Source organism: Nanorana parkeri, unplaced genomic scaffold (genome assembly GCF_000935625.1).
Source record: "Nanorana parkeri isolate BGI_ZX_2015 unplaced genomic scaffold, ASM93562v1 scaffold210, whole genome shotgun sequence".
NCBI classification, from domain to species: Eukaryota; Metazoa; Chordata; class Amphibia; order Anura; family Dicroglossidae; genus Nanorana; species Nanorana parkeri.
Genome location: NW_017306478.1, coordinates 184,221 through 199,244, shown reverse-complemented (window position 1 = coordinate 199,244; position 15,024 = coordinate 184,221). Strand labels below are relative to the sequence as shown.

At 49.8% G+C, this 15,024-nt stretch overlaps 1 protein-coding gene across 2 annotated transcripts in view; it reads right to left on the bottom strand.

Annotated features, from left to right (window-relative positions):
* Positions 1–3,963: 3,963 nt before the first annotated feature.
* DLK2 (delta like non-canonical Notch ligand 2) overlaps positions 3,964–15,024 on the bottom strand; it is a 13,439-nt gene continuing 2,378 nt past the window's right edge. The window contains exons 3-8 of one of the 2 annotated variants that reach the window (XM_018555719.1): positions 9,531–9,644; positions 8,224–8,307; positions 8,009–8,072; positions 7,653–7,783; positions 5,793–5,937; positions 3,964–4,706 (exon numbers count right to left, since the gene is read on the bottom strand). In XM_018555719.1, coding sequence (XP_018411221.1) covers positions 3,995–4,706; positions 5,793–5,937; positions 7,653–7,783; positions 8,009–8,072; positions 8,224–8,290 — 1,119 coding nt within the window. In that variant the 5' untranslated portion in view covers positions 8,291–8,307; positions 9,531–9,644 and the 3' untranslated portion in view covers positions 3,964–3,994. The remainder of the gene's footprint in view (positions 4,707–5,792; positions 5,938–7,652; positions 7,784–8,008; positions 8,073–8,223; positions 8,308–9,530; positions 9,645–15,024) is intronic. The other variant, XM_018555720.1, reaches the window with a different exon arrangement.

Genomic DNA, 15,024 nt, shown 5'->3' with positions numbered 1-15,024 from the left:
ATATCGGTGCTCCAGGTTCCTCGGCCCGGTCTCTGCTTTACTCTGGGGAATATTTGATGTTGCAGGTTAAGGTTTTTATACTGGGACAGGAATGTAGGAGGAGTTGTCTCATCGTTTACTTCCTATAAACTCTTTTTTTTAAAGAAAACAAATGTTATGTTTTTATTTTCAGATTCCTTTGTGCAGGGGATGCTGGGAGTTGTGACTGGTGGTCTCCTCTGTGTAAAGGATGCTGGGAGTTGCGTGACTGGCAGTATTCTGTATGCATCGGATGCTGGGGTTTGCGTGGGAGTTGTGTGTAATTGGCGGTGTCCCTTGTGCAGGGGATGCTGGGAGTTGTGTGTAATTGGCGGTGTCCCTTGTGCAGGGGATGCTGGGAGTTGTGTGTAATTGGCGGTGTCCCTTGTAAGGGGATGCTGGGAGTTGTGTGTAATTGGCGGTGTCCCTTGTGCAGGGGATGCTGGGAGTTGTGTGTAATTGGCGGTGTCCCTTGTGCAGGGGATGCTGGGAGTTGTGTGTAATTGGCGGTGTCCCTTGTAAGGGGATGCTGGGAGTTGTGTGTAATTGGCGGTGTCCCTTGTACAGGGGATGCTGGGAGTTGTGTGTAATTGTCGGTGTCCCTTGTAAGGGGATGCTGGGAGTTGCGTGTAATTGGCGGTGTCCCTTGTGCAGGGGATGCTGGGAGTTGTGTGTAATTGGCGGTGTCCCTTGTGCAGGGGATGCTGGGAGTTGTGTGTAATTGGCGGTGTCCCTTGTGCAGGGGATGCTGGGTAATGTGTTTAATTCGCACTCTCCTATGTGGAGGTCACGCGTCAGCTATTCATATCATCGTTTGCTGCAGTACATTACACAGACATCACAAAATATGAAATGACAAAAGGACAACACACGCGGCTCCACTGTAGTACAAATATTTTTATAATTATTGTAATACCGGTTTCAGAGTTTTCCAAAAATACAACTTTTCAGATTTTCATCACTTCATAACAGCCTGCATAGGGCGCCTTCCCTGTGTGATCTCAAAGGATCTGTGGTGGGGGCTCTCCCTGTGTAATCTCCCAGGATCTGTGGTGTGGGCTCTCCCTGTGTGATCTCAAAGGATCTGTGGTGGGGGCTCTCCCTGTGTAAGCCACCAGGATCTGCAGTGGGGGCTCTCCCTGTGTAATCTCCCAGGATCTGTGGTGGGGGCTCTCCCTGTGTGATCTCAAAGGATCTGTGGTGGGGGCTCTCGCTGTGTAAGCCACCAGGATCAGTGTGAATCCCATGTGTATTTGCAAATGTATGTAACTAACTTTTTTTGCTCGCTAGCTTGAAAGTGTGGTGGGGACCCCCTTTGTACCATCTGCAAAGAGAGGAGAGACTCACCCCTGGCAGAGAGATCACCGTTCTGTATCCCTCTATGGGGAGAGACTCGCCCTGGCAGAGAGATCACCATTCTGTATCCGCCTATGGGGAGAGACTCGCCCTGGCAGAGAGATCACCGTCCTGTATCCGTCTATGGGGAGAGACTCGCCCTGGCAGAGAGATCACCGTCCTGTATCCGTCTATGGGGAGAGACTCGCCCTGGCAGAGAGATCACCGTCCTGTATCCGTCTATGGGGAGAGACTCGCCCTGGCAGAGAGATCACCGTCCTGTATCCGTCTATGGGGAGAGACTCGCCCTGGCAGAGAGATCACCGTCCTGTATCCGTCTATGGGGAGAGACTCGCCCTGGCAGAGAGATCACCGTCCTGTATCCGTCTATGGGGAGAGACTCGCCCTGGCAGAGAGATCACCGTCCTGTATCCGTCTATGGGGAGAGACTCGCCCTGGCAGAGAGATCACCGTCCTGTATCCGTCTATGGGGAGAGACTCGCCCTGGCAGAGAGATCACCGTCCTGTATCCGTCTATGGGGAGAGACTCGCCCTGGCAGAGAGATCACCGTCCTGTATCCGTCTATGGGGAGAGACTCGCCCTGGCAGAGAGATCACCGTCCTGTATCCGTCTATGGGGAGAGACTCGCCCTGGCAGAGAGATCACCGTCCTGTATCCGTCTATGGGGAGAGACTCGTCCTGGCAGAGAGATCACCATTCTGTATCTGTCTATGGGGAGAGACTCGTCTTGGCAGAGAGATCACCATTCTGTATCCATCTATGGGGAGAGACTCGCCCTGGCAGAGAGATCACCATTCTGTATCGGTCTATGGGGAGAGACTCGTCCTGGCAGAGAGATCACCATTCTGTATCCGTCTATAGGGGGAGAGACTCGTCCTGGCAGAGAGATCAGCAATCTGTATCCGTCTATGGGGAGAGTCTCGTCCTCGCAGGGAGATCACCATTCTGTATCCGTCTATGGGGAGAGTCTCGCCCTCGCAGGGAGATCACCATTCTGTATCCGTCTATGGGGAGAGTCTCGCCCTCGCAGGGAGATCACCATTCTGTATCCGTCTATGGGGAGAGTCTCGCCCTCGCAGGGAGATCACCATTCTGTATCCGTCTATAGGGGGAGAGACTCGCCCTGGCAGAGAGATAACCGTCCTGTATCCGTCTATGGGGAGAGACTCGCCCTGGCAGAGAGATCACCATTCTGTATCGGTCTATGGGGAGAGACTCGTCCTGGCAGAGAGATCACCATTCTGTATCCGTCTATAGGGGGAGAGACTCGTCCTGGCAGAGAGATCACCAATCTGTATCCGTCTATGGGGAGAGTCTCGCCCTCGCAGGGAGATCACCATTCTGTATCCGTCTATGGGGAGAGTCTCGCCCTCGCAGGGAGATCACCATTCTGTATCCGTCTATAGGGGGAGAGACTCGCCCTGGCAGAGAGATAACCGTCCTGTATCCGTCTATGGGGAGAGACTCGCCCTGGCAGAGAGATCACCATTCTGTATCCGTCTATAGGGGGAGAGACTCGTCCTGGCAGAGAGATCACCATTCTGTATCCGTCTATGGGGAGAGACTCATCCTGGCAGAGAGATCACCATTCTGTATCCATCTATAGGGGGAGAGACTCGTCCTGGCAGAGAGATCACCATTCTGTATCCGTCTATGGGGAGAGACTCGTCCTGGCAGAGAGATCACCGTCCTGTATCCATCTATGGGGAGAGACTTACCCCTGGCAGATAGATCATTGTACTGTGTCCATCTTTGAGAAAAGACTCACCACCGTTGGAGGGATTGTTCACTCTACATATACTATGTGAGACCATATAAAGGAAAGGGAGACCACAAGGCGGCAATCACTAGATTATAGGACAGAACAGTAGAGGTGCTCCTCGCACATTATAACGACGCCATCTTTCCCCCCTTCTATTATTTATACACTTTTTGTGTTTGGATGTATACTATAGATTGGTCAGCAGAGGGCGCTCCTCCCGCATAATGGCTTCTACTACTTATATACAGTCCGTAGGACACAGGTGATGTGTAAAGGGTGTATATTATGGACTGGTCAGCAGGGGGCGATCTTCTCCCATTGTGAAAATGGGGGTCTTCTCCATACTGCAGAGAATCATTGACCCTGGCAGTCTGCAGGGCAGAGATCTCCAGCGATTTTAAGAATTGAGACCAGCAGATGATACTATGAACATTCCAAATCCTGTTACATGAGTTATATATCCCATTCAAAGCAGGTACTTCCTAGGGCACATCCAGAGCACAGACCCAGCGTCTACATCAATCAGTTGCCATACACAGATGTACATGCTGCCTGCACTGATATATTGGGCTGCAGTGAGGGTCTGTCTTGGCTAGCCAGCCTCTCCACCTTTCAGTGATGATGGCCCAGGTCCTTATATAGTGGCATGATACCAGTACATATGAATGGTAGGGCCAGAGCACATGTAGGGTAGATGTTGGGCCCAATGGGCACTTTTAGGCAAAAGCCTTGTGTAGTTTCCATCCGCCAAATGAACTGTGTATCCACACCGAAATTGGGGCAGGACTTCTGGGATACCATTGTTGACCTCAAGGCAATCCGTCCATTTTGAGTAAGAATCTATGTACATTGATAGGTCACAGCTCCGTAGTTTTCCGGTTCCCCGGGGCAGTCCCATGGCACTGCTGATAGTGGGTCTTGGTACCTGCTGAAGAGTTACTACACCAGCCTGGCTGTCCAGAGCCCCGGTGCCGGTACCACAAGACCAAACCAACAGTGAGCAGAACAACCAGGCCGGTAATGACCCCAAACACAATGACAATGATTAGCTGCAGTTTGCTCAGCCCCTGTTCCCGCTGGGTCACCACCTCCTTAACTGAGATTTTGAAGTGTCCAGGTTTGTCCATGGAAACGGGACTCCAGCGGCTTGTGCCAACTGTCCTTGTGGGCTGGGTCTGAGACGTGAGGTCCCTTGCTGATGTCCCAGACTGGTAGTCCCATGTGGACCTGGGAACGGGGATTTCGCAGGACTTCCCAATAAATCCCTCAATACAGTAACATTCATAGTCCCCAACCCGGTCAAAGCAGCGTCCTCCATTCTGACACGGCTGCCCCACGCAATCATCCATGTTAACTGTGCAGAATCGTCCCTGGAAGCCGTAAGGACATTCACATGAGAAGCGGTTCACCCCATCGATGCAGGTGGCTCCATTGGCACAAGGCCTCATCAAGCAATCGTCCACGTCTGTCTCGCACAGTCTGCCAACGTATCCGGCCAAGCAGCGGCAGGTGAATGCATCTGCAAACCCGCTATCGTCCTGGCAGGTGCCACCATTCAGACAGGGAAACCTGCGTGGAGAATAAATGGTATACTAGTGAGGATATTGTCGGATCACCCCACCCCCATCTTTCCCAAACACCCAGATGTGCCATTTCTTTCCTTTCATATAAAGTATGAATCACCAGCCGAGCGTACTCTCCATCCAGAAAGATTTGTGCAGTGCTATTTTCAGTATTGCAGTTTCTCTCCATCCTTTATTGTGGAATGCAGCCCCCTTTCACCCTTTACTGCTGCCGAATGCAACCCCTGTCCACCTTTTATGGCCAAACGTGCCCACTCTCCACCCTTTGTATCCAAAAGTGCATCCGTTGTCACCAAAAGTGGTACCTGCCTATTTTTGCAGTTGAGCACTTCCCTTGTTCACTTATGGGCAAGCACTGCTCAACTCTAACCTTTGTGGCCAAACACTGCCCCACTGCAACCTTTGTGGCCAAACACTGCCCCACTGCAACCTTTGTGGCCAAACACTGCCCCACTGCAACCTTTGTGGCCGAAAGGTGCCCCACTGCACCCTTTGCAGCCAAACACTGCCCCACTGCAACCTTTGTGGCCAAACACTGCCCCACTGCAAGCTTTGTGGCCGGAAGGTGCCCCACTGCACCCTTTGCAGCCAAACATGGCCCCACTGCAACTTTTGCAGCCGAACAGGATTTTAGTAGTATTTAGATGTGGTGATATTTTAGGTAACAGGCTGCTCTCTAAGATCTAATGGGTCTGAGGACGAGGTCCCTGTATTGCCAGTAGTTAGTTTGGTAGAGTGAAGAGAACCTCAGGTGTATAGTTGAGAGTCCAGTACAATTTTTATTAGTCAATGGATAGCCAACACATTTTGGGGGCACAACCATTCTCCTTTCAATCAGGTTTTGTAAAGGAGTGGGTTTGAATACAGTTGGACCGAGAATGGGTATCCCGGAGTGGATTTCTCCAGCATGGGTTGAAGGCATGCTCTGACTACTCTTATAACAAATAAAAATTGAACTGGACTGTTGGCCATACGTCCGCCACTCTTTTTATTGTATGGAAGTTACAGGTGGCCTTCTACGACCTCTGAATTCTACTCATTCCCATATCATATCTCTTGTGGTATCCCGTACCCCTCCGCCTCGCAGGGTCCTCTCTTCAGCTCGCAGTTCTTGCCGTGAAAGGCTTCTGGGCAGTTACAGATGTCATCTCCATCCGCACTGATGACACATTCACCCCCATTCCGGCACGGGTCCGAGTGTTCACATAGGTGGAGATCTGAGGAGAGAAAATGGGTCATTATTGAGGACTCCCATCATCTGAAGGAAATCTGCACCTTCCTCCAATAATAAAACCTATAACCACCTCTGTACAGATGGAGAGATTGCGTGTGGCAATGGCAGGCTGGGAGATTTTGGGTTTTACCCTTAATGGCACAAAAAAGCTCACCAGTGGTGATATTATTTGGGGAGCAGTGATTGGGCCGTGTCCTGATCCTTTCACCCGTGGGACAGGCACTGAAATCTAACTTCAGTTATCACTAATATAATCGGCTCTGTCTTTGCTCAAAGCAGTGCTGGAAATCCCTAGCAATGGAGGGACATGTCAACAGCAAAGGGATGACTCCATAGGATAATGGTAATGGTTCTGTCAGTGGCGAAGTGTTGCTGGAGACTGAATCACCCATCTTGTGGTAATGTAGACACCAATACCTCATGGACGGTCCAAGAGGGCCGCAAGGAAAGGTGAGCACGCTCGCCTGATTCCATCTGTTGGATGCTGACACATTTGTCTGTGGACACCTTGCCATCACATCTCCATAAGTTTATTTGACATCTCATTCCAAACCCACATCCATGAAGATTGAGCTGACCCTCTCCCCTTGTGGCCATAGCAGCCTCCACTCTTCTGGAAAGGCTTTCCCTAAAGATTTTCGAGGTTGCCTGTGGGAATTTGTGTCCATATGTGAGGTCATGTATAGATGTTGTATGAGATCTGGCTCACAATTGGCGTTTCCAATTCATCCCCAAAGGTGATCAGTAGGGTTGAGGTTAGAGCTCTGTGCAGGACACTCGAGTTCCTCCACATCAAACTGGTAAAACCATGGCTTTATGGAGCCGAATTTGTACACGGGAAAGTCATGGTGGAACAGTAAAGCAATTGTTCCCACGAGGTTGGAAGGCACAATTGTCTACAATGTCTTTGTATGATGTAGTATTACCAGGACCCTTCACTGGAAACATCTGAGCTCCGTCATTGGAGGAGAGGGCCACATACGTCTGTACATTTTGTATGTAAACCCCCGATCTAATGTTAGACACAATTTTAGCGCTTTTGATCTTATATGTCATGAATTTTGTCCGTTTTGCAGTTTGGAGGCTGACAGTGACATCTTTAGATTTCTGAGTTATATTTCCAGCTTTCACTACACATGGAAAGGCATGTAGTCAAGAACCAGCTGCACTGCTTACCGGAATAGTAGTAAACCTGCCAAGCAGGTGGGTGCTTGTAGTGACCACGGACGGCCCCGTGAACAATGCAGATCTAGAAAGGATTGTCACCAGCACACCAAAAGTTTTGAAGCAAAAAGTCCTTTATTGACAAATCGCCATCCAATACAAGCGCTTTCGGGGTCTCAGCAGTACCCCTTCATCAGGCTCAGAATGACACAGGACAGGCGACAGGGCATACATTAGTGGATTACAGGTGAGCCTCATTTGAGTGCAGAATGGCGGGAATATACGGTGTTCCAGCTGCAACTGGTGGGAGTGGTCTGTTTTTAATATGCACTGGTATGTCTATTTAAAGGTGATGGTTTGCTTTACTGTGTCATTCTGAGCCTGATGAAGGGGTACTGCTGAGACCCCGAAAGCGCTTGTATTGGATGGCGATTTGTCAATAAAGGACTTTTTGCTTCAAAACCTTTGGTGTGCTGGTGACAATCCTTTCTAGAGCTACACATGGAAAGGAACGCACACAGACACTCCGCTCACCTTTGTCACAGAAGTTGCCGGCCCAGCCGCTCCGGCACATGCACTGCCAGGGTTGGTGGCACGCCCCATGAACGCAGCCCGGCATCCTCACACAGTCTTCACAATACAGGCCGTCCCAGCCGGGGTCACACCTGAGAAAAGTCAGAAAGGATCATTCTGGGGGTCATGTTGTGTTGTGAGAAATGTCTGACACCAATATTGATCATGACTACACAAGACATGCCACCCGCAGTGCTCGCTGGAAGCGTTTTCTATTCTGCAAAATGAGCGGGCTCTGACCCTTCCAGGGAGTCATCACATATAGGAAATGGTGAAACGTGACAGAGGCAAATTTGACTTCCTGTTAGTGGCCTCACCTGCACACTCTGTCCTCGTCACAGTGTCCGTGGTACAGGTCACAGCGCTCCGCGCAGTCCTCAGCTGTGGGGAACACAATGATGAGTCTGGGTGCTGCTACACATGTGAATATCAGGATCCTGCACTGTGTGGTCATGGTGAGGTGACACCAGTGCAGAATATACGCATGGCAAGTTCAGGGTGACAATAGTGGCGGATAATGTGGGGGACTCACCTTCCACAGATGTCCAGAACAAGACCCAACACAAGGCGGAGAGCAGGACAGGAGAGCAGCCGAGCATTGTCAGCACTGCAGCGGCTACAGGAAGATAAACAGAGTGATGTCACTGCAACACAACGCATGGTACACTGTGCAACACACAGACCGCATGGTACGCTGTGCCACACTGCAACACAGACCGCATAGTACACTGCAACACACACACACACCACATGGTACACTGTGCCACACTGCAACACACACACCGCATGGTACGCTGTGGCACACTGCAACACAGACCGCATAGTACACTGCAACACACACACAACACACGGTACACTGTGCCACACTGCAACACACAGTACACTGCAACACACACCGCATAATACACTGCAACACACATTGCATGGAACACGGTGCCACACTGCAACACACCGCATAGTACACCTCAACACACACTGCAAGGTACACTGTGCCACACTGCAACACACACACCGCATGGTACGCTGTGGCACACTGCAACACAGACCGCATAGTACACTGCAACACACACACAACACACGGTACACTGTGCCACACTGCAACACACAGTACACTGCAACACACACCGCATAATACACTGCAACACACATTGCATGGAACACGGTGCCACACTGCAACACACCGCATAGTACACCTCAACACACACTGCAAGGTACACTGTGCCACACAGCAACACACACCGCACAGTACACTGCAACAGACACTACTCAGTACACCGCACCACACTGCAATACACACCACATGGTACACCGTGCCACACTGCAACACACCGCATAGTACACCTCAACACACACTGCAAGGTACACTGTGCCACACAGCAACACACACCGCACAGTACACTGCAACAGACACTACTCAGTACACCGCACCACACTGCAATACACACCACATGGTACACCGTGCCACACTGCAACACACACTGCACAGTATGCTGCACCTCACTACACACACTGCAAAATATGCTCAATCCACTGTGCCACACTGCCTAATACCCTGTACAACTCTGCAAGACACACTGCTTAATACACTACGCAACAGTGCACCCGAATGGAACATACACTGTTCAATACACTACACCCCAGTGCACAATATACTGTGCCACGCTGTAACACACACACACACACACACAGCGCTTTGTAATAAGCCACACTGCAACAGACACTTATCTATATACTGAAATGCATGCTGCATGATATACTGCACCCGGCTGCAATAAGCCACCCTGTAGAACACACCGCAGTCACTATACCCACGCACACCGCCGTCCTGGCCGCCCATACCTGCCTACAGTGGAAGGGCCGGCTGGTTGTCCAGCTGTTTATGGGCAGAGAAGAAAAGTTGGCTCCATCCTGGGAAGAGGCGAGTCCATCAGAGCCGAAGAGCGCAATCCTCACCTGTGGAGACATCATAGAAGGTTAAAGTGGCATCATGTGACATGGAAGGCAATACCGTGACAGTCCGAGAGAGATCCCAGGACAGGCGCTGCTGAGCTGAACAAGGTGAGTTATCACCATACACAGGAAGAGCAGTACATTTGCAGAATGCCCTGTGAGGTGCCATTTATTTATTTATTGCATGTGTTTATACAGCAACAACCATTTACTCCGAATAGGAGGTGCTCAGGCAGAGCCGTGACACAGGACAGATGGCAGATGAATAGCAGCGGTTCACCAAGCTTTTTAATGCCCGGTGATGTCACTGGTATGTTTGATTGTGCTTGAGCTTCTTCCTCTGCTGAGATCAGCCGGTTGTACGTGTGTGCTACCATATAATCAGACTCACTTCATATTGTTTCCAGATATTTCTCAGCACGTTGGGCAATTTACAAATGGCAATTGCTCCTTTTGTATAGAAAGAAGACTGGCGGTGATATTTGTAGTTCTTCTGGCACATGAAATACTTATTTCCTATGCTCCTCGGCTCCATCTAGGGGCCACAATGCGGTATTACAAGATGGCATTCAAAAATACATTCAAACTTATGAAGAACGTGAGCGTTAATTCTGTGCATGCATTCACACTGGACGAACGTTCGCAGAGATCGGCAGGGCCAATTGCTCTGCGAATTGTTTGTTAATAGACCCCAATGTGTATTCAACTGACTGAAATCTACTTTCCAAACTGTCTGCCTTTTGTTCTCCACCCATTGACCTGTATTTTCTCCCCGTCCATTAACCCGCCTCTATGACTCTGGGGGGGTTAGCAATATCCCCCTTGTGGACACCTGTACTGATCACTGTCTGCGGTCAGAACCGCTTCCCTCTTCTGAGGCCTCCATTGCTCAAAAGCAGCACGCCTCCCTCTTCATGCATATGCAGGGAGTACTTCTCAGCTGCCATGTCTGATTTTATGGGAAAGATTTCGGCCCTTTTGGTGACCTCAGAACACCGGTGCTGCAAACAGCCCTCCTCTGCACCCAGTCAATTTCAGATGCTGCTCCCTGAGGAGCAGCCAGGGAAAGAGGAGAGGCGATTCCTCTTCTGAGTCTGAGGATTCAGAATAGGGGGGTGCACATTCACCCATTATTTCACCTAAGTTTAAAGACACCATCTTGGTCCTTACTAAAGCAGTACATACATGACTGGCACTGGAAACTCTAGTGTCCTCTAGACCATTGCTTCTTAAAGTGTGGGTCACAACCCCATATGGGGTCCCACAAGTGAACAGGGGGGTCGCGATCTGAGTCCCCGGTCAGGACCGCCATTAGGGGGGCCCACATTTTTGTTTAATGTGCAGTGTAGTCTAGTTTTTAAGGATGCAACTCCCCGTGCACTTGGTACCTTCCTGAGCATGTGCGTGCAGGAAGGTTTTTTGGGTTTTTTTTTTACATTGACGGAGCTTCCTTTAACCCAGCAGAAGTGGAGCACAGCTGCTGGAGGTAAAGATAAGGAGGGAGAGGGGGCTTAGTTGTAGGTGGTAATGACACACTGACTGTCCGTCCACGGCGGCGCGGGGGGTCCCCTAAAAATTTCCTCGGCCAAAAAGGGGTCACAAGTGGAGAAAGTTTAAGAAGGCCTGCTCTAGACCCTTGGTTATCAACTGGTGGGTCGCAACCCCGTATTCAGCGGGTCATCGCATGCTTTCCACTTTTCTAGGCGAGAGGCTACTCTGCCTCCCCATAGCACAGCGCTGTCAGTTCTTGTGCCAAGCAGCCATTCAAAATATGCTGCCTGGAGCCAAGTGTCAGTCTGAGGTGGGGTGGGCTGGGGATATGGCCGCGAGGGAGCTCCATCTATACGTGCATTGCTTACAGTTCCTTCACTTGTCCTATAACAGTGCCATGGTGACATCACATTCTGGCTCCCAGCACCTCTACAGGGCACGCAAGGGAGCTGTACAAGTAGAGCACATATGGATGGATGTCCATTACAGCACAGCAGCCCACACTGGACCCCAGTTCTCGTAAGGTAGGGAGACTGGGTGGACCTTAAAAAAAAATTACATTAAATGTAAACATTTTTTGGAGTGTGTATATGTGTGTGAGAATGTGACTGTGGTTATGTATGTCAGTGTTTTTGAGGGCCTGTTCACACTAGTACAGTGCATTAATCGCATAATACCATGCGATTAACGCAGTGTACCACTCAAGCACACCTACCGTGCATTCGGGTGTGGGAGGTGTGTTGCGTTGCCACTCATTTGAATGGTACCCCAAACACACCTCCCACCCACAGTTTGTACACCCGCACCGGAAAACATGATACCCTAATGCCATGCGTTCCATTGCAGTGCGACTTGGGCCGCAACTTAATGACCAATGACAAATGTGGGTCCTGAGGTTACACAGGTTGAGAGCCGCTGCTCTAGACCTAAGATTGCCAGCATGGGTTCACTAAAACTGCCCATGCCTGCCAAGACCTTCCCTGTACTATTACTTGTAGATGGCTAGGTGTTACCCCAAAAAACTCTTTGTCCCCCCTTGCAGATTGCCGAGAGATTACCCAAAAGGTTTCCTGTTGTGGGCCATGCATTTCTTCTCTGGACAAGACTCTGATGGTCCCATTGTGGATGTTCCTGTCTTCAAGGATCCAGGGGACAAGAGGTTAGAGACCCTTTTCAATTCCTCATTGGCCCCACCCGGTGGTCCTGCTATGCAACCTACAGTTGCCTCCACGGCAGTTTGCCAGACCCTGGCTGTGTGGACTAAGCACATGGTCCAAGATCTTGGTTCTGTTATCAGGGATCCATCTTTATGTCACCGCATGGATGGATTGGTGGACACTCTTCATCAAATGTCCAGGAGGAGCCTCTTGCCTGTCCAGATTAATAGGATCCTCCTGCTGAATTGCTGCCTGGATGAAGCTCCTAGAGAGGATATCTTTTGTAGGGGGAATGACTCTTCAGTGAATCATTAGACACTTACATCATGGAAGTCCCTGTGTGGGGGAGGGGGGGGGGTTAAGAGCATGATTTTGCCTCAAAAAAAAGAAGGCAAAGGTCCCCACAGGTAAGCCCTCCGCTTCCAGATGCCCGAAAGGTTCCTTTCGTCCTTTTCAGAACTCTACTTCCAAGTCCAAACCCTGCACCCAGGTCAGCCACAAGTCTTGGACTCCCAAGCCTAACAGGTCTGGCTTCACATGAGGGGGCACCCCAGTTTTCCAGAGTGAAGGGATGGAACCCACCAGGTCAGTTATTGCCTCCCTTCAACAGGGAGAACGACTGGCCTCCCTAGACATTAAGGATGCTTACCTGTACATCTGCCTCGTCCCCCTGCATCAACATTTCCTGCGTTTTGCTGTGGGTGAGCAGCACCTCCAGGTTCTTACTTTACTTTCCCCTTTGGTCTGTCCACAGCTCTTTGAGTCTTCACCAAAGTGCTAGCCCCTGTCATTGATTTACCAAGGGGTTCAAGGTGTCCAAATTGTGAGGTATCTGGACGACCTCCTATTGAAGTAACGCTCAGTCCAGGCTCTGTCTGCCGACGTCCAACAGACAGTGCGGACTCTACAGAGCTTCAGGTTCATGTATTTCAGGTATATCAATAGTAAATATAGAGATATAGGTGTGCAGTATGGAGGGTGGAGTTCAGGTGTATGTAAATATGGGTGTACAGGTGTGGAATATGGAGGGTGGAGTTCAGGTGTATGCATGGTAAATATGGATATGGAGGGTGGAGTTCAGGTGTATGCATGGTAAATATGGATATGGAGGGTGGAGTTCAGGTGTATGCATGGTAAATATGGATATGGAGGGTGGAGTTCAGGTGTATGCATGGTAAATATGGATATATACAGCATAGAGGAGGCAGTTGTGGTGTTTACATAGTAGAGTATTTATATAGATAACTACACAGGTGAGCAGGATGGAGTGGGGAGTTGAGGTGTATATTATAGTAAATATGAAGATGTGTAGTATGGAGGGGGCAGGTCAGGTGTATACACAGGTAAATGTGCAGGGGCAATTAATGGGTATATAGGTAAATATATACAGGTGTGTTGTATGGAGTGGGAATTTAAAGTGTTACATATTAGTCATTATACAGGTGTGTATTATAGAGGGCAGAGTTCAGGTGTGTATATAGGGAAATATACAGGTGTATATTATGAAGGGTGCAGTTTAGGGATATATAAAAGTAAATATAAGATGTGTAGTATGGAGGGAAGGGTTAAGGTGTATACATTAGTAAATATACAGGTGTGTCTTATAGAGGGGGCAGGTCAGGTGTATATATAGGGAGATATACAGGTGTGTATCATGGAGGGGCAGGTCAGGTGTGTCTTATAGAGGGGCGAGGTCAGGTGTGTATTATGGAGGGGGCAGTTTAGGTGTATATATAGGGAGATATAAAGGTGTGTATCATGGAGAGGTCAGGTCAGGTGTGTGTATATATAGGGAGATATACAGTTGTGTATTATGGAGGGGCAGGTCAGGTGTATATATATATATAGGGAGATATACAGGTGTGTATCATGGATGGGGGAGGTAGGGTATATATAGGGAGATATACAGGTGTGTATCATGGAGGGGGCAGGTCAGGTGGATACAGGTGTATATACAGACTTGCAGTAGGTAGGATGTAGCAGGAAAAGCACAGGTATCTTCCTCAGCTGATATTATAGTACAATGGGAGAAGAGATTTGGGCTGGTAGTTTGGCAGATTGAGGGAGGACCGGCATCATTGTGGCCTCTTCATCCCGTCTGTCAGCAGGCCCTCTGAGGACGTTGTTTGGGATTCCCATCTGGCTCACGGTGGGATTCCCTCACACACATACCTGGACATTGTAATGACACATTATGTGGGCTCAGGTCATCTCCCCGGGGAGGACGGAGGCTGACGTCTGTCTGTGACTGCTGACAGCAGATGTTGACTGACCATCATGTGATGACAGAAGAGGAGGCCTATTATCCGGGGACACGGCACACAGACGCCAAGCTAATGTGAGGAGGAAGGAGACGCACCGACAGTCTCCTACTGTCACCATGAATGAGATCCGTGAGGGGATGGAAGTGTGACCGGGGTTCCCAGAGTATGAGATCTGCGGTCACACAGGGAGACATCCTTGGGGGAACCACACAAAGGAGACACACCATCTACAGAGGGGAGAGAGAGAGAGAGAGAGAGAGAGAGAGAGAGAGAGAGAGAAAGGGATAGAGAGGACGGGGGAAATAGAAAAGGGAGAGAGAGAGGGGAGATAGAGAGGATGGAGGGAGAGAGAGAGACAGGAGATGGGGGAGATAGAGAGGATGGAGGGAGAGAGAGACGACAGAGAGAAGAGAGACTACAGAGGGGAGAGAGAGGACAGACGGGAGATAGAGAGGGAGAGAGAGAGAAGAT